General features: G+C 37.2%; 1 protein-coding gene and 2 long non-coding RNA genes across 6 annotated transcripts; all 3 read left to right on the top strand.

Moving 5' to 3' along the window:
- The first annotated feature begins 298 nt into the window (after positions 1 to 298).
- Positions 299 to 16,472, top strand: KNAT3 (homeobox protein knotted-1-like 3). 3 transcript variants are annotated; one of them, XM_086418142.1, is made up of 6 exons: positions 299 to 1,300; positions 6,584 to 6,704; positions 15,360 to 15,553; positions 15,627 to 15,758; positions 15,847 to 15,983; positions 16,068 to 16,472. In XM_086418142.1, exons 1-6 carry the CDS (start codon positions 524 to 526, stop codon positions 16,105 to 16,107), a joined length of 1,401 nt encoding a protein of 466 aa, XP_086274268.1. In that variant the 5' UTR covers positions 299 to 523; the 3' UTR covers positions 16,108 to 16,472. The 3 variants fall into 3 exon arrangements, with proteins under 3 accessions (XP_086274268.1, XP_086274271.1, XP_086274269.1); XM_086418145.1 differs by having other exon boundaries at positions 300 to 1,300; positions 16,079 to 16,472; XM_086418143.1 differs by having other exon boundaries at positions 300 to 1,300; positions 16,071 to 16,472.
- An 83-nt stretch (positions 16,473 to 16,555) lies between these two features.
- Positions 16,556 to 21,751, top strand: LOC147389212 (uncharacterized). Of its 2 annotated transcripts, none has more exons than XR_015170559.1 (3): positions 16,556 to 19,507; positions 20,136 to 20,895; positions 20,976 to 21,751. It is a non-coding gene; the product is annotated as an uncharacterized LOC147389212 (long non-coding RNA). The 2 variants fall into 2 exon arrangements; XR_015170560.1 differs by having other exon boundaries at positions 16,556 to 20,058.
- On the top strand, positions 21,748 to 26,435 carry LOC147389211 (uncharacterized). Its single transcript, XR_015170558.1, has 2 exons — positions 21,748 to 21,817; positions 21,898 to 26,435. It is a non-coding gene; the product is annotated as an uncharacterized LOC147389211 (long non-coding RNA).
- The last annotated feature ends 915 nt before the right edge of the window (positions 26,436 to 27,350 follow it).

Raw genomic sequence — 27,350 nt, 5'->3', positions numbered from 1 at the left:
AACTTTTCGCGGTCTTTTTTTTCTCTTTAATTTTTGTCGTCTTCAGACGACTTGGTCGGTTACCGGTTATAACCGGTTACAATAGGTCACATACCGGTCACTTGTTAACTTGCGTCACAGGTGGATTTTGTCTGATGATATCTCCAAGAAATTCGAACCAAAAAAATATTATTCCACGTGGCAAAATTTAAACCGTTAGATCTTCTTCTTCATCTTACATTATTGAAACTCTCCCGTTAGTAAGTATAAATTCGGCGGCTACGTCAGTAGCCGTAGCTACTACTATGTCACTAAAAGTGGTTTGACGAACTGGTTTTTAATCCTCAAAACCACTTTTTAAAACCACTAGTGTTTATCTTACTATACACGTAACACGTATGTAAAGCATCTCTTTCTCTGTATGTATAGAGCTATATAAACCATATGAATTGACCTTTGTTGGCCCGATTCTACTTCTCGCTCTAGAAAGTCTAGAAAAACAACCAGATTTACGATGAGATTGTTGCCGTGAAACCGCTTCTCGATGGCGTTCCACAATCATCTATCTCACGAGATGGCGCTTCAGCATTTCTCAGAACAACACTTAGGAGAAAACACGGCGGTTTTCCGAAGTATATTACCGGAACAACTAGGTCAATCTTCTTCTGAAGCTACAGCCGGAGGACCTGCCGGAAAACCGCCATCACAGCAACATCAACTAGGTGGTGGTGGTGGACCGACGTGGCTGAACAACGCAATTCTCCGGCAACAAAACCAATACGTTGACGGAAGTTTCCTCCATTTACAGACGAATTCAGATTCCACGAACTCCGGCGCTTCGCATCAGTGGCTTCCCCGATCGATTCTCCAAAGGAACGGTACCGATGTCGGCGGCGGCGGCGATGTTCCAGTTTCGAGCGATTCGATGATCGCCGCTGCTGCGATTTCTCACAGTTCGGCTGATTTGACTGGAAATAACGATAGTAGTAATAGAAACAATAATCCAAACCAACAGAGAGAGAATTGCGGTGGTGGAGGAGGAGAGTTAGGTGAGAACGAAGGAGGAGGAGGAGGAGGAGGAGAAGGATTGGAGCCATGGCAGAGTGCGAGGTACAAAGCTGATATCTTGGCTCATCCGTTGTACGAGAAATTACTTTCGGCACACGTGGCTTGCTTGCGCATTGCGACTCCAGTCGATCAGCTCCCTCGGATCGATGCGCAGCTCGCACAATCACAGCAAGTTGCTGCAAAGTATTCGGTTCTTGGACATGGTGGTAATCAGTCTCTTGTTGGTGAAGATAAGGAGCTCGACCAGTTCATGGTTCGGTTTCATCCATCCCTCTGTTATCTTGAATTTTTGTTATTTTAATTGTGTTTTTTATGTGATTTATGAGTTTCAATTGATGATTGATTGGTTTAATTGAAAGAATATTAAAGTAATTCTGAGTTTTGGATTTCATCGTCCTTCAGACCTCTTCAATTAAATTGTAATTTCAGGGTCAGCTCATAAATTTTGGATTAGGATTTGAAATAGTAAGGATTGGTTGTATTTAAGCCTCTGGTTCATAGCGATTTTATTGCACCAATTTTAGTAAAGCACCCTTATAGATTTCTATCAAGGAATTTGTGGATTGGAAACTCTGTTGGAACCAAAAAATTAGTCCAAGTTTGATGGTTTGAACATGTTATCTCAAACCAAAGAATTAATCCTATTTACATGGAGAGGATAAAGGAATCCAAAACACATGTGTAATCGATTTAAGACAAGTGAACTAATAAATCAATTTCTAATATCAACTGGTTTGTTTAGAGGTTTGAACAAATATGGAGTTGGAACTTACTTAACGTTGGAAATTGGAATAAATAGTAGGAACTTGACTTTGTTAGTTTTCTTTGCTTTCCATTTATTATGGAAATGTGCCCTTCTTGATTCAAACTATGGAAGTGGTGATACAAGGATGGCTGGGAAAGAGCTTCTTAATTTATTAGGTGGTCTAAGTGGAGGTAATTATAAATATTAGAGTATTATGTAATGAGATGCATTGAAATAAAGTGTATTGTGAGACACCAAATCAAATTCAAGAAGATTAGGATGAAGATTAATATTACAATAGATTTAGATTTAGATTATATTTCCTCATATAGAGTTTGTTTCCATTTATAGGATTGTTCTCCACCATTTATGTTCACAACCTACTAGGGTTCATTTAAGCACAATCAAGAGAATAAATCCAATTTTATTCTTTCAAAATAAAAGAAAACAAAAAGTTGGAGTTTGATATAGTCATGGGGGTTGAAGAATTTAATTGTGATGCATTTGTCCTTCATAAAGAACCATCATGGTTGAAGAAAAGCAACCTGATTGCCTTTTCGATGAGTTAGTGGTGTTGATGGCAAAATTTATCTACAAAAGTCAATTCAAAAAAATTGTTGATAGAAATTACATGTTTAATTGTGGTGAATGCAATTTCGTATGCAAAAGCAAGCACCACTTGGAATAGTACAAAAATGAATTGAATCCCATGCATGAACTGTATTTAGTAGAGAATAATATCAAGTGTTCATGAACTGTAGGATTTAAAATGAATTGTAGTTCCAAATTTGTTGTGTTTTTTAGAGGGATACAATGCATTAATGTTGCGTTACTAAAAAAAATCTCTAGTTTTTTTTTATAGAGATAAGATATGAATGTCAGGTAAGTTAGGTGCATCATAAAATGTGTATACCATGCACTATATCATTGCTATGGTGCATCCTATTGTAAGAGATGCATCATATTATGATGCATGAGATACATTGTATCATTGTCAATGTATCTCCTAATAAAAGGAAGGTTGAGGATGACTTAAGCCCATGGGCTTCTATATGGTATTAGAGCGGGTAACCACAAGGATGTAGGAGAAACGTTACACATGAGGGGGAGTGCAAGAGATAGTCCCACATCGCCTAGGTATCAAGACTTTGGGTTATATTTAAACTTGGAGCAATCCTCACCTTATAAGCTGGTTTTGTGAGGATGAGTTAGGCCCATGGGCTTTTATATGGTATCAGAGCTCAAGCTCCATTGAGCACATCGATCTTGGTGAGCCGTTCTTCGGCGATGGCGTCACCGTCATTGTGGCTTCATCGTCGGACCTAAATCTCTTCTTTTTATTTTTCCTTTTACTATTGTTCTAGTTTTCTTCAATAAAAATCACACCTTCTATATCTCTACGAATTTCCTATATCGAAACATTCATCTTTTACGATCTCATTTTTTTTTTTCCTTATCTAAAATCTCTCCAACGAGAGTTACTTTATTTAAATCACATAATCCTTTTTAGTATGCTCTTGGAAGAGATCATGACAGATCTGGTCTTGAAAGCCACCGGCTTCGACTGACTCAAAAAAAGAGCGGGATGCGGCAGTGATGGACTTTACAAACAAGCGGTGACCACCAAGAAGTACGATTGAATTTTGGGTGATCTAATAACATATCAATTGATGAGATCGAGAGCATTCATTCAAAAAAACCAATTGCAAACTCTTTCTTCAAAGACCATCCAATTGCGGGGGGATGTAAGAGATGCATCATATTATGATTCATGAGATACATTGTATTAGTGTCAATGTATCTCATAATAAAAGTAAGGTTGAGGTAGTGATTGAGAATAAAATATTTGGTAATATCTATTAAGATATTCTAAATTAGGAACTATAGATAATTAGTATATCTATATTAGGTTAGTTTATAATATTTTGGTTGATGTAATCTCTATAAATACTCTAATAGGGTTCATGTAATATTCATTCAAGAATCTTAATAAAATTCCAAATTTCTTCACCTATCACATATCTTAAAGATTTAGATAGCATCATTTAGGATTAATTAGATAGATTTGATGAGATTGATTGGCTGTTTTCCCTTATTGGTGGTATCTTTTGATTTGGATTAAACCTAGTAGGACTCATCTAATCACATTCAATAATTTCAATTGAGGTCAATTTCTACATGGTATCTTAAGCTCAATTGAGAGCATAATCTTAGTATGCCTTTTTCTAGGCAGTGGCACTACTACCTTCTACAAACTTAAATCTATAATTTTGTCCCCCTTCACCACTATTTTATTTTTTTCCTATAAAACCCTACTTTCCTCTATACACATGCCTCACATTCTCTCATTTTCTTATATCTAAGACCTCTCCAACTACATTTTTCTCTTCTAGTTGCCTACTTCGTTTGATTCTAGAAGAGATCACGATAAACTTGTTCTAATGGGCCACTGAATCCGACATACTAAAAACATGAGTGGGATGTGACATTGATGGACTTTACAGGCAGGTGGATTGTTTTCCATCTACCCACAACTCACTTCATGACAGCTAGTACTTACTGTAACCATTTGCGCATTCTTTCTTGAATGTACCATGCAATTGTGCGAGGGTGATGTAAATAAGATAGGTGCATTGTAATAATGTATATGAAACATACTCTATCACTGCTATGGTGCATTTCATTATATATCTTAAATGCTTAGATGAGCACCAATTAGGATCGTTTTGAGAGATTGATTGATTTTCTTTCCACATTGATGAACTCTTTTTAATGTTTATAAACCTAGTAGAGACATACCTAGAACTGTTTTTTCTTTTTTCTAATACAGAAAATTTAAGGCTTCTTTTTCCTCTTCTTCACCTATTTTTGTTTCACTATTTCTATAACCACAAACAACCTACCCTTATTGGAACTCTCTCTCTCTCTCTTTCTCTTCCCCTAATCTTCTTCTTATTCTTTTTGTGAGAAGATCTTTTGTTTACATGACAATATTTACCATTTAACTGCAGACTATATACACTATGAAAAGCAGAAAAATATTTATAGATATCCTTAGATAAAGACCTAATCCATAAATGTGGAGGGGAGGTTGGGCTCAACACATAAATTTGTGTTAAGAACATAATCCAATACTCGAAAAGTCTTAGACCTGTTGGAACACATCAACTTTAAGCTCTTGACCACTTAGGCACATAACAAACAACCACGTTCCGCAGGCGACATCCACGGAAGCTTTCACTCTGAGCAGGACACTTCTTGGGACTTTTCTCAGGGTTCTTTTCCCATAACCCGTAGTCCTCGGGCTTTTCTCAGGGTTTTTTCCCTTAGCCCATAGCCCTCAAGACACTTTTCAGGGCTTTTCTCAAGTTTTTTCCTGTAGATAATAGCCTTTTTTGTGACTCGAACTTGAGACATGGGGTTGGCTTTGATACCAAACGTTAAGATCCTAAACCAATATTCCAAAAGTTCTAGACCTTTTGGAACACATCAAATTTAACCCCTTAATCACTTAGGCACGTTACAATTTGTCCATTCATCAACAGGAAAACATCATTCACCATACTCAAATAAATCATCATTCACTAAGCTCATACACCAAATCCAAAAACAATAACGCTTGCGCTCGTTTAACAAGGAGCATTGAAACTGATTGGGAAACTATTCTTTCAATTTATGCCTCATTTTTTATGGATTGGTGCCCCAGGAGATACATGTATCATTTAAATTGGATGCAAAGGAGATAGATGGATCACTAAAATGAAAAAAATAATGGCCATTCTATATTCTCCAAATAAAGTTCAGTGTTTTAGGTTGTTTGCTTAAAGTCCTTGTTTTCAGTGGTACCCTATTTTAGTTTCCAACTAAAGATGAGTGTAATTGATTAAATCTTTGTTGAAGTGTTCGAACATGACTAATTTTTATGGACAATGGATTCTTCGTTAAATTATGTACTTGTCAATGGTTATTTAGGGATGATGATTACTACCATGAACTTTATTCTTACAGGATTTGCATTAATGTACATAAATTGAGGAGGTCATCTACTTGCATTTTACATTACCATTAGCATATCCTATTGAAAATTAAGATGTATATGAAAATATCAGTTGTAGGTGCGTTGTGGTTTGTGTTTTAGTGTACACCTGAACTACTGATTATATGTGTTTAAAAAGTGTTCTATTTGCAATATTAGTTGAGGTCAAAGCCTCAACGAACTCAGTAAAATAAGAAAAGGAAGTAGTTCCTACTCCTTAATTCTAATCAACTTCAGGCATTTTAATGCCACCCCGGGAAACAGGGCCAATTTTAGTAACTCCACTGTCCTATGCAAAATTAACAATACCTAATAACTGACAATAGGTCAACCTCTTGCAGAAACTTAACATGTATATGAACTTCATCAACCAATGATGCTCCCTACTAAAAAGCCCAAAATACCTCCCTCCAATTTTTATTTTTTTTGCATCTTCTTCCTGTAGAATATAAGAAGTATAAATTGTGAAGAGCATGAGCTTTCTTTGGGTTGGGGGTTTGGTTTTTTCATAAAGAACCAGTTTGTTGATGGAGTTCACAGGTGCATTAAGTTTCAATCAAGGTCCTTATGGATTTGACCAAATTATATGGTCCTTGATTATTAACCCTTCTTAGGTGACCTAAAAACAAACCTTGTAATCTTGACCAAAAAACATAAAATACACAACTGAGTAATCTTTGAAGACCTTTTCCACATTATGGTTTTATGACTAAATATAATTTTTATCATCTGATCCTCCCTGTTTTGGTTTGTAGATGCATTACGTTTTGTTGCTTTGTTCCTTTAAAGAGCAATTGCAACAACATGTTCGTGTTCATGCAATGGAAGCAGTGATGGCTTGCTGGGAGCTTGAGCAATCTTTACAAAGCTTAACAGGTGATTTTCAGTTATTTATCCAATACAGGATTTGTGCTCTATGATAGAGATTATACGACAAAATGACAATAAAGTGCCTGGAGTTTTAAATTCTACCAATTTATAGTTGCTTGCTTGTTCATGGTATTGTTGATTGTTTTGTAATTTGTAAATTTTGATGACTGATGTCTCTATTTTACCACTAGTATAGCAGTTAGGCTGTGGTAGGAAGGTAATTTGTTAGAATTTAGACATCGAGAAATGACAAATAAATTAAAGTTGGCACATCAGATAGCTGTATTACCGCGCTTGCTTCACGAAGATAGTTGCTACCACTCAACGTGGGAGGGTTTCACAACGACACTGACATTAGTATTCAACCTAACCCAGCATTTCCCCCTACCATTTTCTGCTACTGGATGACATTGCGAATTTCAGGATTGAGACACAAACCCTCCAAGGAGAATGCTTAGAAAATAATAAAAAAAAAAATGGGTGTGAAGAAAACATAATGTTTTAGAAAAGAGTGGCATCTCAAGTTTTTAATGATGAAAAATGGTTGAGGATGCACGCTTTATAAAAAAATATAGTGACATTTTGGAGTGGTATAATCATTTTTTTTGTTGCTTTGGCGGGCTGCACATCCCATCCCACCTGGCATGTGTACAACAAGTAAATAGCCACCTTTTTGGTAGAGGGGCATATAGAGATGCGAAGTCATGACCTGGGGAAATCACAATTCATTTCGCAAAATGTTTCAAAGAATAGTCATATTTGACCAAAATAATGAAATTTTATGTAAAAACTACAAGATATCGGTGGAAATCTTTCGATAAATAGAAAATGATTGAAATATATATATATATATATATATATATATATATATATATATATATTAAAAAATCTAAAAATATTGTTAATTTTTTTTAAAATTGCAAAAACTATAAATTGCATGTAGAAAGAACTTGCATATTACATATGGGCTTGTACCGGCATGTGAAAATGTGCATGTATTACAAAAATTAGGATTTATGAGAGTTAAACCTTTTTATAATTAATTTATAAGACTATTTTAGAAATGTCAAATAGATAGTTTAGTTTTGTATGATATTTATCATTTAATATATTGGAAAGGCATTTTTGTAATTTAAAATATTAACTAAGGCAATTTGAAGATAAAATAATAAAAGGATATATTTGTAATTTTATCCAAAAAATTATTTGACATGGTTATGGGAGATTTTAGGGGTAGGATCATTTGGAGAAACTTTCCTTTTGTAATTTGCTGGAAAATTTGAAAAGAAAGGAATGTGAGGATGTAGAAGTGAGCCTCCAAATCATCATAAAGGGCATTAAAACTGTGTTGATTTTTCTATCCTATGTCACGAATTTAGGTTGGTTTTCTTTGAGGGTTTTGTGTTCAGATGGAAGTCATTGTTTGATCCTCCTTGATTGTCAGAATGGTGGCATAAATCAGAGGCGTGACTTTCCATTTTTTTAGGATGGTAGGATTTTCTTCTTCTTGGTTATGTAGGTTTTTCGATTTCCCTCCCTAGTTTGACACCTCGGACCCATTGGTAGGTATGGTGTTGGTGTTGTTCCTTTATTTTCGTAAAATAAGTTATATTTAACAAAAAAAAAAAAAAAAGCATTGTTTTGCGACTTTTCTAAAAAAGTGCCACAACATTCAAAAGAGCAATTTCATTTAAGCTTGTCTTTTTGTAGAGAAACTGGATTCATCAGACCCGTTAATGAGGAGTTTAAATTGAATCATCCAACCTTGATAATTTAGAATCAACAATTCTCATCGCATTGGTGGGGATAAGAGTACATTTTGTTTCCTACCATACACATGTCACCTCAAGAAACAAAAATACTGATATTCCCAGTGTTTCCAAGAAGATGGGCAAGATTAACTCATCATATACCCATTGTAGAAGTCAGAACAGGTTATTGAATAGTGCCTGATGGATAAACCAGACAATTAAAAGCAACCCAAACGGTTGCCAAGAATAGTAAAAGGTAAGTAGGGGTTCTCATTTAGTCCTATTAGAGAAATGACTCAATCCTGATCTTAAGAATAAATGAAACAGACATGATTGAGGATACTTAATGAATCCCACACAATAAGGGAACTTGCTATAAGTAAAACATTGGAGAAGTCTACAATTTAGGTAGAAAAGATGAAGCTAAGCACTCAATTCCAGTTACAAAAATAGTCTTATAGAGCTGCCTAACTTAAGCGTCGGAATGTAATTGGAAGTTACCCCATCAACGAGGAGATTGAGGAGATAGAAAGTAAGAACTGAGATGCAGTTTTTTCATGATTTCATTACCAACTTTGCACTCTACATATTCGGTTTTAGTTCTCTACTTATTCTAAAGCGCTTGGATTCCGACACATCTTTCCGAATAGCATACACCAAGATATGTGTGTCCTTGAATGTGTGTAATTACTTAATCTATTACTGATGCAAACAAATACAGACTCAAAGCTTATTCCTCATGTAAACCACTTGTAATTGGGAATTCATTCATCACCTCTCCATTTGCTCTTACGCTAGTTACAACCTTCTGGTGCATATCTATAGTTACGCAAATATACTTATTTGGGAATCCCTTCTTTCCATATATCCACCAAATTAAGTCTCTAGGTACTTTATATGTCTAATAAACATCAATGAGTATCTTTTATATTATGAAGCATGGTTTTAAAACTCATTTGAAACAAAGCAAGAGAGAAAGTTAACATGAATTTTCCCTCATATTGGTTCGTTCCAGAATTGAGATGACTTGCACGATATTTTGAGAATCTTGGCCTAGTCAACCAGTTTGGCTGTCTTTTTCTTAATAAAATAATAAATGTTTCAACAATTTTAAGGGATTGACTAGTTGCACACCACTCTTTACCAATTGCACCCCATCACTTAAATTTCCCTTTGCACTCCATTTGGATGATTGCACTCCAAAAATAAAAAATATATTGCACTCCTTTTCTTTTTTTCCCAATCATGTCCACATAAATTATTGTTGGTTCAATCATGTTTGTATAGTCTAATCTATTTGTAAACATCACAAATCCCTTGTAATCACCATGTATCCAGTTTGATAAACCAAGGAAGGGCTGGTTTTGACAATTTTAAAGCCATTGAAGGCTTAAGAAACTCGTTTGAATCCATGTTGACACTTCAGATTGATTAGAGATCATCGAAGTTCAAGAGATAGGATCCAAACATATACTTTTATCAATTTCTAAACAAAGCCTAAATAGAAATCGGGAAACCAATACTTTTAATTGGTGACAAAGAGAACATGAGCAAAATCAATCTCAAGGAAAATAGAGGACAAACATAGAAGAAGCCATGGGACGATGAATATGCCCCTAAATCATAAGATTGCCATAATGAAGTGTAATTAGTAGGCTAAATTGAGGTTTAAAAAAAACATTTTTTTAATGTTAAGAGTGCAACCGACAACTATTGGTGTGCTACTAGTCGATCCCTAATTTTAATGTTTCTGATTTATACAAAATAACTTTGGATGATTGAACATCTATTGATCTAGTTTATGTAGGAAAATAATTAATATTTTAATATAAATATATATTTATAAATTTCTTTTTCAAATCTGTTTATTGAGATGACTCAAACAAGTCGACTCAATCTCGGTGTGTACCGAGACGAGACAAGAAACCAGGTTTTAAAACCTTAGTGAAGTTTTGGTGATTAGGATTTTAACTCTAAATAGTTGGAGTGATTTAGGTCAATGGGGATTTTTATATTAGGTTTCTATATGTTGGTTGATGTAATTTCTTGCAACAATAATGAAGCCTTATCACTATCTCCATCCACGTTCTTTTGGCTCTTCCTTACACTCTTTTGACACCCACATAAATATTTCTTCTAATTGGGGTTATAATGGGCCTTTGTTGGACAAGCCCATGCCATCTAAAATGACTTGCTTTTGGTTTATCATCTATTGGAGTTATTCTTACATTTTTCCAAATACGTTCATTTCTAATTTTATCTTTTGATGTCTTTCTACTTATTCATCTTAATATCCTCATCTTTGCTACGCTTATTTATTAATATGATCACTTTTGACCACCCAAACATTCAGCTCCATAAAGCATAGTTAGGCTTACTACTGTCTTATAAAATTTTCTTTTTGATTTGATTGGTATGCGTCTGTTACATAACTCTCCAAAAGCACACTATCACTTTTACCATCAAACTCTAATTTATGGGAAGAATCTTCCTCAATCCCTCCATCCGTATGTGTAATAGGCCTAGGCTAATGAAAGTGCCCGCTTTCAGTATTTCTAGACCATCAATTTATATTAGACATTTCTCTTTCTAGGTGTTATTACTAAATTTACACTCCTTATACTCAATCTTGGTTCTATTTATTTTAAATCCCTTAGGTCTCCAAGATCTCTTTTCATATTTCTTGTTTTGTTTGAACTTCCTCTCTATTTCATCAACCAATACTACATTTGCAAATAATAATGTACGTGCACATGTTGCAATCTCTATAAAACTCTATTAGGGGTCATATAATGACTGTTGAAATTATTGATAAATCTATTTTTTCATGATATTGAAACAGAAGCTGTACTGAGAAAGATCATGGTATATTCTTCGATGGTGGCACTACCATCGTTGCCTAACCTAAATCTTTCCTCTCTTTTTCCTCACTTGTTTAATTTTTTTATAAAATCGTACATTCCTTTATACCTTTACGAACCCCCCTAATCTGCAAACCTATGCTTGATGATCTCCTATTTTCTCTTATGCATAACCTCTTCAATAAGAGTTTTTATTCAAGTTGCACACAATCATCCTTCATATCCTCTTGGTAGAGATCATGACAAACCTGATGTAGTGGATTGCAAACTGCGACAGACTCAAAGAAGAGGGATACAATATTGATGAATTTCACAAATAGGCGATAAACCACTGACAAACTAGATCAAATGTTTTTCTGGCTATCCATCAACAAGCCACTTCATAAGATTAGGGGAAATTATTCCATTTAACCAATATCAATTTTGTGTTCTTTCTTCAAAGGATCATGCAATTGTAGGTGGCTGTCAAGAGAATAAGAGGTATTATATAAAAAGCATGAGATGCATTGCATCATTGTTGGAATCTCATCACAAATAGTTCATTGTCGTGGAGAAGTATATGTTTTGTAAATTTCAATGCTATCTTCCATATTAGGAAGTATTTGTGATTAGGATTTTAACCCTAAATAAGAGTTTTGGTCAATTAGGATCTTTATGCGAGGTTTTACTTTCTATTCATAGTTGATTTAATATTTATAAAAAACTTATTAGTGTTCATGCAATGATCATCCAAATTATCATTGGAAAAATTGTATGGAATCAATAAAAGAAGATCGATGTTCTTCGAGGCACATTGTAACTATGCTATCTTTAAACATTATTTGTCTCCTTTCGGAATTAAATCGAGAAAGCAAAAAAGGGTTGTACGAAGCCCAGTCTCTATGTTATCTCCCACTATTTTTGCACTAACCAAAAGAGATCCGGACACTAAGAAATTATGTCGTAGAAAAGGGGAGAGATTTTAAAAATGCATAAAAATCTATGATTTTTCAATGAATTTAAAAAGGGTTTTAAAAATCTGAACTTATAGAGTAATTGTGTCTCTTTGAATGGGCACCGTGACTGTTAAGGGTTCCTGTTAGATAATCACACCTTTCTGGAATGGACACCAACAGTTGCAGAAACCTTGTTGACCTGCGGTTAACTCTATTTGACTCACAGTTATACCTATTGCCAAGTCATGCGTGGTCAAACCACATCGACCAAAAGTCTTGACCACGATCAACCAGTTTAGACCACAAATCAACTTGATTGTCTATCCAACGGTCAATATCAAACCTTGGTGGTACACTTAGCAAATAGGAAAGAGCTTCTCAATGCTCCTTGCGACAATGTGTGCGTGCAAAGTGTAGTAAAGCGCTCTAAACGCCCAATCGCCCTTTTGCACGTCTCACATGTCGGAACACGGCGGCGAGCCATTGCTATGCACATACAACAAAGTCTTTCTACTAAAATAACAAACATTGTAAGAGAGGAGTCCTTTATAAACTTGATGTGAGTCTTACTCTTATTCCATGTGGGACTAAAAAAATGTAGGTGTAAAATTAAGTCTCCACAATACTAAAATTTTCAAAGAAATTTGAATTCCCTTTAAAAAACATTTGAAATTTATAAAAGTACTTTAATGATACAACTACTTTTAAACAAACCTTTTTGAATTCTAAATTTTTAGGAACTTTAAAATAAATAATAAACAAATAAATTTCTTTTAGGTAAATAAATATTATAAATAAAAAATAAATAGAAAATTTCTAACAGTTATCAATAAATCATGTTGTCCCAACTTGATCCCTAATTACCAAGCTATCGACATATTTAACCATTATAAAGAATAAAGTAAAAAAAGATTTTATATGAAACAAAAACTTAAGATAATTTGATCTTATATCCTTGTCTTTCTGCATCTTTGTAAATCATGTCGTTCCTGCTTGATCCCTACTCACTAGAACATCTTTCTTATTCAAAGGAACTCATGTTTTCGAATTCAAGTTGCCATTCATTTGTTCCTTCATGTTCAAAGCACCTCTATGATTTCAGCATTAAATATCTTGATACTTCTTAAGTTCATATATGTAAAGATTACTGTCAGTGATTTTTCTCCTTCGGATATTTTCCTCTTTTATGTTACTGTAAGTTGAAACTTGATTTTTGCTTGCTATGTTTCCAGGAATGGCAGAAATAGCTGTCAAATCTGTTTTAGCTATATTTATTTGGAGAATATTTTTGGAATTTTATAATTTGAAAAAGAGATTTAAGTAGGTTATGTTAAGTTTCTTTTATATTTAAGGTGTTATTAGAATGTTCAAAACAAGGGATAAGGGCTAGGAGCACAAGAGTAAAACCACACTTTCCAAGGAGATATGCCTCCACAAAGTGTCTGGGAATATGATAGCTTGTGGTTCATTCATTTCGTTTCTTTTAGTAATTCGTTGTTCTCAGAGGGTTTTTATAATCTCCAAAATCTTCCATCAATCGTCACAGATGATCTAGAAAGTGCTTTGGTACTAGTTATTTGTCTTCACATAAGAAAAGAATTCTTTGGTCCTTAATATTGTTTGTCATGTGTTGGGGATATAGTTGGAACGAAAGAACTAGGTCTTTGAAGGGAAGGATCATCCCATGCATGAGGTCGTTATGTCCATTTTGGGTTAATTTTCTGTGGGAGCAGGAGCTTTAAGGAATTAGAAGAGTATTTTTTGAGAACATCTTGTTCAAGTGGGATCGATTATGTTAGGCTTGAGTGTTTGTAGATCATTTGTTGTGCTCAATGGAAGGTTTTGAAGATTATCCAACAATGCAAAACCAAGAAGAATAAGGTCTTCCAAGATCAGTTGTTTAATCCCAACATTGATGGCATGGTTTCTTTAAAACATGATTGAATGTGAGATTCTTATTATATGTGGAGTCTTGAGTCCTCATAAAGAGTTACTCCTTTGAAGTTATCAGAGGTATCTTGCAATGGAAATTGGAATAAAAACATGTCTCCAATACACAACCCTAAATTATGCACCTCTTGTCCTACAGTTGTAGCTGTGAAACTAAATTCATGTCATGAAAATAACAAGAACCACTGCATAATTCTAAAAATAAAGGGTGAGCAAGGGCACGCCAACAATTGTTCAGTGAAAGGATAGTTTATTTCTTCACGTGGCTTATAGAGGAGCACCTATATTCCGCATACTTCTCTTTGTGACTTGCACTGAATGTGCAATGGGAGATCGTAATTAAACTTACTGTTCTTTGTCAGAACTTGTTACACACTGCACAAAAAAAATTGATTGTGGTGCAACTGTTCCCATTGCCATCAACTCTAGAAAAAATCACCTCATCATGTTCTTTTACTTTCATCCTTACGGTCAATAATGGGTCTTTGGCTAACTGTGCTTTGTTTATCTACAAATTTTGCCACCAACCATTCTTGGACCCACTCTTGTACTGGCTGCTTTTGTTTTTTTGGGACTTCTGCTGCTCAAAATAATTTATAATCCTTCTATTTGGAGAATGATGGTTTTTCCCCTAATGTCTATTTCTATTCCCATTATTGAATCAATTAATTTTCTATTCATTCAGCCAACCCCAAATTTTTGTGACATGGGATGACAGTAGACACAAGGTGATCTCTATTTTTTACACTGATACATGAGATGTGCTGATACATCGACTCTTTATTCCTGCTAATTGACCTCAAGTGATCATCTGTTGGATTCTCATTCCCTTGAGCTTTAACACTGCAGACACTTTGTTCCTCGAGAATGAATGTTTTGGCTGACTAACAAGTAAAATCACTTGAAAATATAGCATGAAGATTGGTTTGTGTCAAAGGCCACCGATCTTGAATGTGCTTGATAACTATTGACCTAATATCGTGTAAATGAAATTAAAGAGTCAATTACCCTTGGGTTCCTGTTGATATCCAGCCCTTGTAGTGTTTGCCTCCTTTTCATTTGAATATTCCTTCTTTATAACACATTTAACTGGCCTATTTTTTTTTTCCTTTTCTTTTTATGATTACTGGCCTAGTTTTCTAACCAACCATGCTACGGAAACAGGTGTCTCTCCAGGTGAAGGCACTGGTGCAACAATGTCGGATGAAGATGATGACCAGGTAGACAGTGACACAAACTTGTATGATGGAAGCTTGGAGGGGGCAGACAGCATGGGGTTTGGTCCCCTTGTCCCGACTGAGAGTGAAAGGTCCTTGATGGAGCGTGTGAGGCAAGAATTGAAGCATGAGCTGAAACAGGTAAATACAGCATGTTTGACAATTAACTGCCGAACGTGTTCACATGTGCTAAAAAGTTATATGTGCCATTTAGGGTTACAAGGAGAAAATTGTGGACATAAGAGAGGAGATTCTACGTAAGCGAAGAGCAGGGAAACTCCCAGGGGACACCACCTCCCTCTTAAAGGCTTGGTGGCAATCACATTCCAAGTGGCCATACCCAACAGTAAGTAATGGCTTATTCTCTCTTACTGCTGTTATGCAATTGATTTTTGTGTGTTTATTGAGAGACCTATTTTTGAATGCCATTTCAGGAGGAAGATAAGGCAAGGCTGGTGCAGGATACAGGTTTGCAGTTAAAGCAAATTAATAACTGGTTCATCAACCAGAGGAAAAGGAACTGGCATAACAACCCTTCATCTTCTACAGTTCTGAAGAGCAAACGCAAGAGGTATGTTTCACTGGACTATAATTTCCTATTTAAAATAAAAATCGAGTATTTCAAGGGCTTCCAGCCAACTTAATTTTGGAAAAGAAGTAATGCAGGTGAAACCAGTGGCGAACACTTCATGTAGATGATACCACATTCAGAATCAAACCGAAACAAAAGTTCTTTACAATCCAGTAGGCAAATTCAGTATCAAAACACAGAAAAGTTCATAGAAAATTTTACAGAATAGGGCCTCACAGCGACGTGGGGACAGATGGAGATCTACATTATTATTCTATGGGAAAGGCCAATGTAGTAGATGAGGCGGCCTACTAGTATTTGCAAATGGTTGATTTGATTGCTGATCTGTGCCACCTGAGGGGGATGCATGCAGGCACGCCGATACTTTAGGATGTAACCATTAAGCGGTTCAATATTTAGTAATATAATGCTGGAACAGAATGATCTAGGATATTTCTTCCCAAGCCTATCTAAGCTTTTATTTGTTTCCCCCCCTCTCTCTCTCTCTCTCTCTCTCTCTCTCTCTTATATATATATATATATATATATATATATATATATATATATTATATATATATATATATATATATATATATATGTGAATAAGAGCAATTACAGGTTGTGGTGTATATTGTAATAATCTTTTGCATGATTCACCTGATAGTGCTACCAGTGACCATAGTTTGTTCTGTACCTTTTGTGTAATAGAGGTGGAAGTATTTATTCTTGCAAATACAAAGAGATGTTTCTATGGTTGGCTCATGGGAGCTCTAGAGCAACTCAATCAAATCCCTCTTTATCTGCGCTCATGTTGTTTCATGAAAGTCTCGTGCTGTGCAACCCATCGAGGTGGGTGCGGGAATTTTTGGTAACATGGTATGGGTTGAGAACAATTGTAAAATTGTTTCTTTTAGTAAATGTCAGATTTAGCAGATTTATTCCCAACTCCCTTGTTTATATTTCTTTTCATTTCTGGGATTTCTTTCCATGTCCATTTCTGTTGTTTCAATTACTCTTTTATTAGAACTCGGTCAAATGTTTATACGATCTGATCTGCTCTTCACACGTCTTTGTAGCAAATCAAATGTGCATGTATAAACAAGGCCTGCTGGGTAAGGGTTTTTGGGTGTCGGCAAATGCTATGCACATCCAACTTTTATTTGTTTATCTAGCTTGTTGAACAGTCTTGAATTAGGAATTTTGCTGTTGACGGGGCCGGCCTTGTTGTGACAGATTTAGAGAGCTCTATAAGCCATAAAGTACACTGGGTATTGGACTTTTTAGAGAGAGAACAAACATGATCTAAATCTCTCTTTTAAGAATAACAAACTAATCCTTTATCCTATCAAGTTTCTTTATGGAGCAAAACTTCATACCTCAATTTAGAGTTTCCATTTCCAAATGACGAGAAAAGATCCTCGCTTGTCTACCAGAAGATTATATAGGATATAGGGGTCACTTAAGCTTCTTTTGGCTAGATCATTGAATTTTATCACCAAATTCCATCTAGTTTAAAAAGTTAATATGGGGATGTTCCCATTTATGGATTTCTGGGCCTTATAATGTCTCTGATTTTCTCATTATCATCTTCAAGCTTGCTATTGATTCAAAGACACTTGCAGTTCACTAATTCCGAATTTTGGCACTTTGTTATTGTCTTAATGAAGAGAATTATATATTCTTGAAGTCTAGAAAGTCATCCTTGCATATTGTCAAATGCAAGAATCCGATTTGGACTAGCCTTAGTAAGGCCGCTTTTTTATTTTTATTTGTTTTGGGTTGTGTTGGAGTGACCTCAAGATTGAACCTCATCGTACATCTTGACGTGAAAGTGGATGGGAATCACAGATGCTTTTTCACTTATATCTTGAGGAAAAGCATCTATGATTTGCATACACTTTCACGTCAGGGTGTGCAATATGAGGTCCAACCTTGAGGTCACTTCAGCATTATTCTTTTTTTTTTTTTTTTTTTTCTTTTCCTTGCCAAGTCAGTCCAGAAAAATGTTGGTCCAAATGCATCATGTAGGAGCATAATACCAGATGTTTCACCTTAAGATGTGCTGAGTAATCCTATGCGTGTTCACAGGAGCCACTCTCTTCACCCGATTTCTGATTGATGAGGGTGGTGTGATCTGGCTGGGAAACTCCAATTGAGAAATAATGGAAGGCATGCTACATAGAAGAAACGGATAGACATGATCACAAGAAAATTGTGATGTGTAAAGACACGATCATATATGAAAATTTTTAAGTGCAAAGGACATAGCCAATCCATAAATAGAGATAAAATCGGTTTATTTGATTCATTGAATTTCAGCTCTAACAACCGAGTCCATCCATCCTCGGCAAGGGTAAGTGCAAGGCCAAGGCCAGGATGTCATGGGGGCATATTAGCCAGGTAGATTAAATTTTAAAGTCCATCGAAGAAGGGCTATCTTGAATCTCATACACAGCTGTTGGCTGCTAAAGCAGTCGGAGCCGTGCAAAGATCTGAAAGTCAGATCGTGTCTCTCACACATGATTGATGGGTAACTGTGGAGGCAATTATTGAGAATGCCCCTGGACTACGTGATGTACCAATCGTCTGATCCTTAGGTCCTTCTTCCTTCTCCTGTTCCACAGAGACTCCGATGCGTAAGAACTTAGGTTATGAGACTCTACTTAGATAGGATCAATTTTGTACCTTCTTCATGATACTGGACTCTCATTTATAGGCTTACCACAAATTTCTTGTTTGATCTCAAATCATAGCTTTTTCTTGATTTTCTCCTGATTGTTTTTCAGTCGAAACAAAATTATTCAACTTAGCATAAGATCCCGAATTTTTAGGAATCTTGAACTTTGACGCTTTCCCCGACCCTAAGATGCGTTCTCTTTTCTAGTGCCTTCTTCGATGGATCGAATGACCATTCTGCCACATACCCATACTTCAAGACTATTAAATTTTCCCTCCACAATGCTCCCTCTCGGGAACTCAAGTATAACCTGCGTTCCCAAGACTTACTATTTGTCATTAAGGGTCGGTCACGTGGCATTCCAGGGTTAGGACAGTCGTATTTGTTGCGCAGTAATTGCCCCATTAATGCTTAGCCCACGCGTCACTTTTCTACCGATCGCATTTACTACGTCGACTGAGTAATTGAGGTGCGAAACTCCACCTCATGCGATGTGATGTCGGCTGCACGTCTCTTAGGCACACGTGTTTTGCTTCCATTGACTTTAGTGAGGCGATGTTGTCACATAGTCGCCTCGACTTCTGTTCTCCATCATGCGCGTCTTTCAACCTTGATGGTCTCGTTCTTCGAGGTTCATCCCTTATGGATTATCGAATCTCGATGTATCCTCGTTTGTTCATATTTTTGCGGTCCCAAAGTTGTTTTCCCTATTTAAGGAGTGTCCTGCCAATCTTTTACTACTTTGTTTCTGTCTTCACCCCCTTTCTCGCTCGTGCTCTCGCTCTCTTGCCTCCTTCCCTTGCTCAATGCCCTCTTACTCGGATCTCGTTCTCTTTCTTTCTTCAAGGTACTTTCTTTTCCTTGCGTTATTACTTATCATGGGGAAGAAACCCTATAAACTTTCCTCCATACCTAACATTGACTCTATTAGGGATCAGTTTAAGATCCCTAATTCTGTAACAATTTTCTATACTGAACCCCTAGGCCCTTGCAACAGTGGGATGAGGGCACCATGATCATTTACTTGGGTCAACTCCGCGTTGGCCTCCAAATTCCGCTCAGCCCCTGACCCATGAGGTCCTTAATTATTACCATAAGGCTCTGAGTCAGATGATTGGAAACTTCTACCGGCTAATCTGTATGATTGAGCTGGTAAATTTAAAGTTGAACAAGCACCATAGGCTTGGGCTCGATGACATCTGAGCCCAATTTACCATGGATAGGGCTTCGAAGTGGGATGTACAATTCTACCTGACCAAAAAGAAAGGGAAGGAGATGCTTTTTAACATCCCTGACTCTGACAAGGAGTGGCCCATTTTCCTTATCGAACTAAACGGTTTTGGGAGCATGCCCTCAATCATCCTAACCATCCCTTAAACTATAATGGGTTTACTGGGGGTAAGTCTTCTATACCCTCTCTTTGTATTTTCCTGTTCTTATTTGCTTTTTTCTCATCTTTGTTGTCTATTTCGCAGGTTACCCAAATGACAACAACCCCCCTCCCACTATTGTCTTCAAAGCCATTCTTTGCGACAAGAAGTTGAAAGGGCGTCTCAATGACCCTTCTACTTTAGGTCCCATCAACCTTAACCTTATCCCGCCACTTCCTTCTTCCTCTTCTCCCGAAGCTTCTTTCTCTAGCCTTGACCTATGAACCTCTCCTAAGACTACCCCAGAGCCAACTAAACCCCAATCTTCATTCCTCTAGCTCCCCAAATGGACTGAAGAAGGGTAAGAAGAAATCGGGAGTCCACTTCGAGTTCGCAAGCCTCCACCTTCCTGTTCCTCTGCCAACCCCCCCTCCCCCCGTCTCAAGTATTGATCAGGATCTTGTCGTCCAGATCATAGCCTCGACCCAATCCCAAGGGTCGGTGGTCTGCCTCCTCCTACCAAAAGGCAGAAAAAGATTGTTCTTCTACAAAAACAACAGGTGAATGTAGCCTCTACTACTTTCACTAACCAGAAGTCACTCCTGATTTCTAGAAAGGGGTCTGGGTCTTCTTCCCAGGCCCTTAACTCTCATCAAGCTTCCTCCGTGAAGAAGAATTTTATTCCTGTTCCCTTGATCAGCGGATGATGCATTCCCGAGTCTCACTTTACCCTGAAAGAGGGCATGTGGTGGCTCGAGCTATTTTTGAGTCAACCTACCTCCCGGGTGACAAGAGGGTTGTATACGATCTTCTAAACAAGGATTCCGATTCCTTGTTCAAGGATTCTCTCAAAGGGTTGGCTTAGGTATACATTTTTTCCTTTCTTCTTTCGTTCTTTTAATATATTTACTATCCATTGAATGATTTTGTTTCTTCCATGTGTAGGTTCAACACTCCCTATTTGCCTTTTCTTTAGGGATGGCGGAGCTTGCTCAGAAGCTTCGCCTCCTTTACGAGGAGAGCAAGGCTTCTATTCGCTTCGCAAGTTACCCAAAAGACAACAACCCCCCTCCCGCTGCTGTCCTCGAAGCCATTCTTCGAGACAAGATGTTGAAGAGGTGTCTCACCGATCCTTCCACTTTAGGTCCCATCAACTTTAACCATATCCCGCCACTTTCTTCTTCCTCTTCTTCCGAAGCCTTTTCCTCTAGCCTCGGCCTCAGAACCTCTCTTGAGACTACCCCAAAGCCAACTACCCCCCAATCCTCATTCCTCTAGCTCCGCGACTAGACTGAAGAAGGGGAAGAAGAAATCGGGAGTCCACTTCGAGTTCGCAAGCCTCCACCTTCCCATTCCTCTGCCAACCCCCCATCTCAAGTACTGGTCAGGATCTTGACGTCCAAAACATAGCCCCGACCCAATCCCAAGGGTCGGATGGACTGGCTCCTCTTACCAAGAGGCAGAAGAGGGTTGTTTTCCATAAAAAAAAAAAAAAAGTAAATGTAGCCTATGCTACTTTCAATAACCAGAAGTCACTCTTGACTTCTAGGAAGGGGTCTGGGTCTTCTTCCTAAGCACTCAACTCTCATCAAAACTCCTCATTGGAAAAGGCTTTTACTCTCATTCCCATGATCGATGGATGGTGCATTCCCAAGTCTCATTCAACCTTAAAAGAAGATGAGGTGGCTCGAGCGATTTTCGAGTTAGCCTACCTCTCGGGTGTATACAATCTTCTGGACAAGGACCCCGATTCCTTGTTCGAGGATTCTCTCAGAAGGTTGGCTCAGGTATACATTCTTTATTTTCTTCTTTCGTTCTTTCAATATATTTACTATCCATTGATTGATTTCGTCTCTTTCATGTATAGGTTTAACACAATTTGCTTGGAAGCTCGGCCTCATCTATGAGGAGAGCAAGGCTTCTATGGCTTGGAGAGATCAGAGCATTTCCAAGCTCGTTGTGGAGGTCAAAAGCCTCAAGGAGTCGCTCCACAAGTCTCGAGAGCTATCCTTGCTAGAGGGGAATGATCTTTGCCAGAAGATTTATGAGCTCTAGGCCCTCACTGAAGAGAATGCGAGACAGAAGGTCGAAGCTTTGAAAGAACAGAAAGATCGACTCCAACTTCAATTAGATACGGTTGTGGATGATTGGGAAGCAGCATATCAAAAAGAGAAGAAAAGAGCGGACGACCTTGATGCTCATCTCCAAGTTCTTTCTGACCCCACTGAGCAGGTTCCCCCTTCTATCATGCCTGTTAATCCGCATAGTTCGGATCCTTTATTGGAAAATCCGTTAACAAATCTGCAACCACCTGTCCCTTGTGTGTTGTTATTGATTTCTACGTAAAGTCAAACTCCCCTAGAGTTATTGCCCATTTCGCTACTCTTCGGGACTTCTCCATTCTAGTAAGGATATTTCGTGAATATCCTTATTCTGTGAGCCTAGACATAAGGTCGAAGCTTCTACAAAGTGTAAACTAGGGCAAAAACTATTTTCTCCGTAATTGTATTGGGGTTGTTCAGGGTTTTGCTAATGAAGTAGATCAGAAGTTCCTTCTTTCCATCTATCCTGAATAATATCGAGCTGATCGAGATTGGTGTTGCTGCCAAGTAAATTCCCAAGACCTCTTTGTGTTGCGGTGTACTTAGGATTGGTGGTGCCCCAAAATATCTTTTTAACTCCTATGATTTCTCATACTCCTTCGTCCAGTTGAGCCCTGACCCTTTCTTAAGTAACGTGAATAAAGGTCGCCATTTTTCTGAAGTTTGTGAGATGAACCCTGTTGAGCGTAGCAATCTTCTCTGTTAACTTCTGTACCTACTTCACATTAGTGTGTGACTTCATTTGGTGTGAGCGCAACGATCCTCCATCCTGATTTGGTTCAGATTTACTTCGATTCCTCTCATAGTCATCATATACACCAAGAACTTCCTTGATGCTAGTCAAAAGTGCATTTATGTGGGTTGAGTCACATCCCATATTGTCTTAGTCAAATGAATGTTGCCTTCAAATGTGTCATATATGGTCTTTCAAACATTTGTTTTTTACCAACATGTCGTCTATATAGACTTCCATAGTTTTGTCGAGCATATCTTCGCTAGTAAATAGCCCTTGCATTTTTGAATCTGAACAACATTACCTTATAGAGCCATTATTCTGTGATAAAAGCCATTTTTTCCTTGTGTTCCCAAGCTAGAGGGATCTGGCTGTATCTTGAGTAATCATACATAAATGAAAATCTCTCATGTCTTGCGGTAATTTCTACCAATCGATCTATGTGTGGCAAGGAAAATTCATCTTTTGAACAAGCTTTGTTTGTTAATGAAGTCGATGCAAACTCTGGTTCTCTCGTCTTTTTTTTGGACGGCTACTATGTTTGCTATCCATGATGGTAGTGAACTTCCTCAATGAATCCTACCTTCTAGAATGAATATTTCTTCGTTTTTTGACTGTCTCAAGTATGGTGCCAACCTCATTGGTTTCTACTGTATTGGCCGAAAGTTCGGGTCCATATTTAAGCAGTGGTAAGCAACGTCTGGATATATGCCTGGCATGTCTTCGAAAGACCATGCAAACACATTCTTATTTTCTCTCAGAAACTTTACGAGGGTTTATGTTTCCTCATCACCGAGCCCCTCCCCTACATACGTCTGATGTTCTCCCAAATCTCCTGAGTCTGCCTCTATCACCCTCTCTGCGTCCACCTCATACCCTAGAGGTGATTCGTTCGATAATTGTTATTGAGCGGTAACTGGATCTTCTTCTTTTTTAATCTTCCATTTGACCGTCGTAGAGTAGCATCTTCGTATTGTTAGTTAGTTTCATTTGATTTCTGTCAACCCTTATTGGGTTGGGAACTTTATTACTTGATGATAAGTTAACGGGACAACTTTCATTGTGTGGATCCATCTCCGGCCTAGGATAACATTATAAGCCATCCTAGAATCCACTACAACGAACCTGACCATGACTATCTCTGGTCTTGTAGATATTGGTAACATGATCTCTCTTACAGGTTTGAGGCTCCCCAATACTCCTTTCTGCTCAGTTGTCAGAAAAAATAGTATATCTACTGCACTCCCAACAGCCATAAGTATTCTTCTTAGCTCTACCGTTCCCACCACCAAAGTGATGACCAAAGCATCTTTGTGAGGAAGGGATATCCCCTTGAGGTCTTCCTGGGTAAATATCATGGCTTTTGGTTCCCATATTGAATTTAGGATTCGGGCAACCATAGCTCCTTTGGAGGCCTAAAATACCTCATTTTCATGAATTAGCTTTTTGATTTTGGCTCTGTGTGAGTTGTTCGTCTCCTCCTCTAAAAGATGTTATTCGAAGATCACGTTGATCACCCTTCTTGCCCCTGGTTCTCCCCTCAATGGATCCCTTTGTGACGGAGGTAGAAGTTCCCAATTTCTTTCTTCCTCTTCGATTATAGCAACGAATCTTCTTAAATTTCCTTAGTCGATCATGTCCTTGATTATGTGCCTTAATCTATAATAATCATCTATTCAAATGGTCTTTTGCTCGATGATATTTTCAATACAATCTCTCGAGCCTGCCTTCGTAATTCTCTTGAGGCTGTCTGAAGCCTGAGTTGGTTTTATATGATTCAGTATCTTAGAGGGTTTCTCAGAGAGGGGTATCATCACCTTACTTGCGTTCCACGACATCCTCCCTACCATATCCCAGGTTTATTTCGTACTTATCTTGGCTTGGTCTTGCGTTTCTTTACTTTCGTTGTTTTCTTTTTCGGGGTGACCGTATTTACTGATGCAGGGCTTCTCGTTGCTCGTACCATTAAAGCGTCTTCCAAGTTGATGAACTTTCTAGCCATAACATAAAGGTCTTCCATCTTTTCTAGAGGGTTGGTGATGAGTTCTTCGTGCATCATGGTCCTTGGAATGACTACATTCACGTATGCCTGTGCTACAAGTTCATCATTCAGGTTTTCCTCTTGTAACTCTTGAGCTTGGAACCAAGCAGTGAAGGTTTGAATGTTTCCTCTATCTTCTTGCCTTAGATTGAACAACACGTTCGTTTTTACCTTCCTCTCCCGATTGTGGATATATTGAGCCACAAAAGATTCTTCCAATATCGAGAAGCTCCTTACTGAGTCAATTTTCAACCCTTGAAACCAAGAGATGCTAGCCGACTTAAGCATTGAGGTGAACATCTTACACATTAGGGCATTATTCCCTTGATACAGAATCATCTAATTTTTGTAATGCATGATGTGTTCCACAGCGTCGCGCATTCCATCAAAGGAGTCAAATTTTTGTACATGAAACTTCCTAGGGGGCTCGGCCTGGAAAATTTCTTCTGAGAATGGCGAGGATTGTAAGTCTCTCACAATAGACCAAGCCAACTGTCCAGCTTGACCTCCCCTAGCAGCAACATCCTCCCTCATTTTGAACATTTCTTCTACCTCCCCCATGGTCAGAAGGTTCTTTCATGGGAAAAACTTATGTGCGCTCCGCAACTTTTCTTTCCTTCTATCAAGATTTGAATTTTCTTCCTCAGTTTCTCCTGCAACTTCAGTTGTTTTCCTTGCCTCAGAATCCTTTGCTAATCATTTCCTTATATATTCGTTATCCTTTTTCAGGGCTCGAAGTTCTTCTGCCTAACTATCGAGACCTTGCTGTAGTTTAGCCTTCATCCGCAATAGCAGGGTTTCCATGGTCTACAGAAGCCCCTGTCCGTCAGGTATCGAGTTAGATGCAACGCTTCCTAGATCTCCGATATCTACTTGCACTGTGGTTCCTCTTGGGCTATAATAGCCCGTTGTCCTCCTGGGGCTGCCTATGCTGCCCCCTGGGTTCTTCATTTCTCGTACTCACCATGTTATCGTCATGTTATTATTTTCGTTACCATGGATGACACCAAATTGTAAAGGAAATTATTGAGAATACCCTCGGACTACATAATATACCAATAGTCTGATCCTTGAGTCCTTCTTCCTTCCCTTGTTCCACAAAGATTCCGATACTTAAGTCAATAAGAGCTTAGATTATGAGACTCTACATAGATAGGATCAATTTTGTACCTTCTTCGTGATGCTGGACTCTCATTTATAGGCTTGCCACAAATTCCTTATTTGATCTCGAATCATATCTTTCCTTGATTTTCTCCTGATTGTTCTCCAGTCGAAGCGAAGTTATTCAACTTAGCATAAGATCCCGTATTTTTTGGAATCTTGGACTTGGACGCTTTTCCCGACCCTAAGACAAGCTCTCTTTCTTAGGACCTTCTTTGATGGATCGAATGACCATTCTACGACATGCCCAGACTCCGAGACTATTAAAATTTCCCTCCACAGTAACTATCAATAAGTTTCTCTTTAATGTATCACAAAATTATACCTATCATTAATGTCGTATGATCTCAAAAAAAAAAAAAAGACAATTGTTGGACACATCATCCCAACAAATATGCCCACAAAAGGGGGAACGAATCCTCTGTAGCCCTCTTAGCGAAATTGGACAGTTGGAAAACCGCCATGTCAATAAGATTGTTAAATCCTACCCTTTGAAATTGTGAGTACATGAACCATTCTTTTCAAAAGTCTTGGATCTGGTAAAATGTTTATTATTATTTTTTTAAATCAAATCTAGGCCATGAACATTAGAGGACTGTGTGGTTATTATTTGGGATAATGACTGTGAAGGACTCTTTATTGAGTATATGTATCAAATAGTCTCCTTATAAAGAATACATGCCATTTAAGTGCCACTTAATAAGATACTAACCGATTAAGGATCTTTTGAAAATCTTTTTTAAGGAAAATTATTGAAATACCCTTTTAGCAACTTTACAAAGTGGTTTGATCTAAAAATAAACGCAGTCAAATAAAAAAACTTGACTAATTTATTTGATTATTAATATTTTCATGAAAAATAAAAAATAAATATTTTTAATTTGTAAAAAGATATTCATAAATTCAATATAATTTTATTTGATTCTTTTATGTTGAATTGTTAATGTTTTAGTTGAACAATTCAATGAATAGTTAAGTCGAGTTCTAAAATTATATTTTAACTATTTAAAATTATTTATATTGTATAATAAATCTAATATACATAGATAAAATCAATTTTATGATTATGATGATTACCATACTCATATCCATCATCATCTATGTGAGTTAAAAGATTACTAGTTTTGGGAAGACTAAACAAGGATTTTTTTTCTTTTAGATTTTTCTTTTTCATTTTTTTAATAAGAAATGGCTATAGTCCAGAGGCATGACATTAATTTTAAAACATAGAAGTACCTCAAATATTCTCAAATAAACACATTTCTTTAAACTTAAAAAATCAT

This window comes from Akebia trifoliata, chromosome 12 (genome assembly GCF_017979445.1).
Source record: "Akebia trifoliata isolate Shusen 1 chromosome 12, ASM1797944v1, whole genome shotgun sequence".
Classification (NCBI taxonomy): domain Eukaryota; kingdom Viridiplantae; phylum Streptophyta; class Magnoliopsida; order Ranunculales; family Lardizabalaceae; genus Akebia; species Akebia trifoliata.
This window is presented reverse-complemented; position numbering and strand designations above follow the sequence as displayed.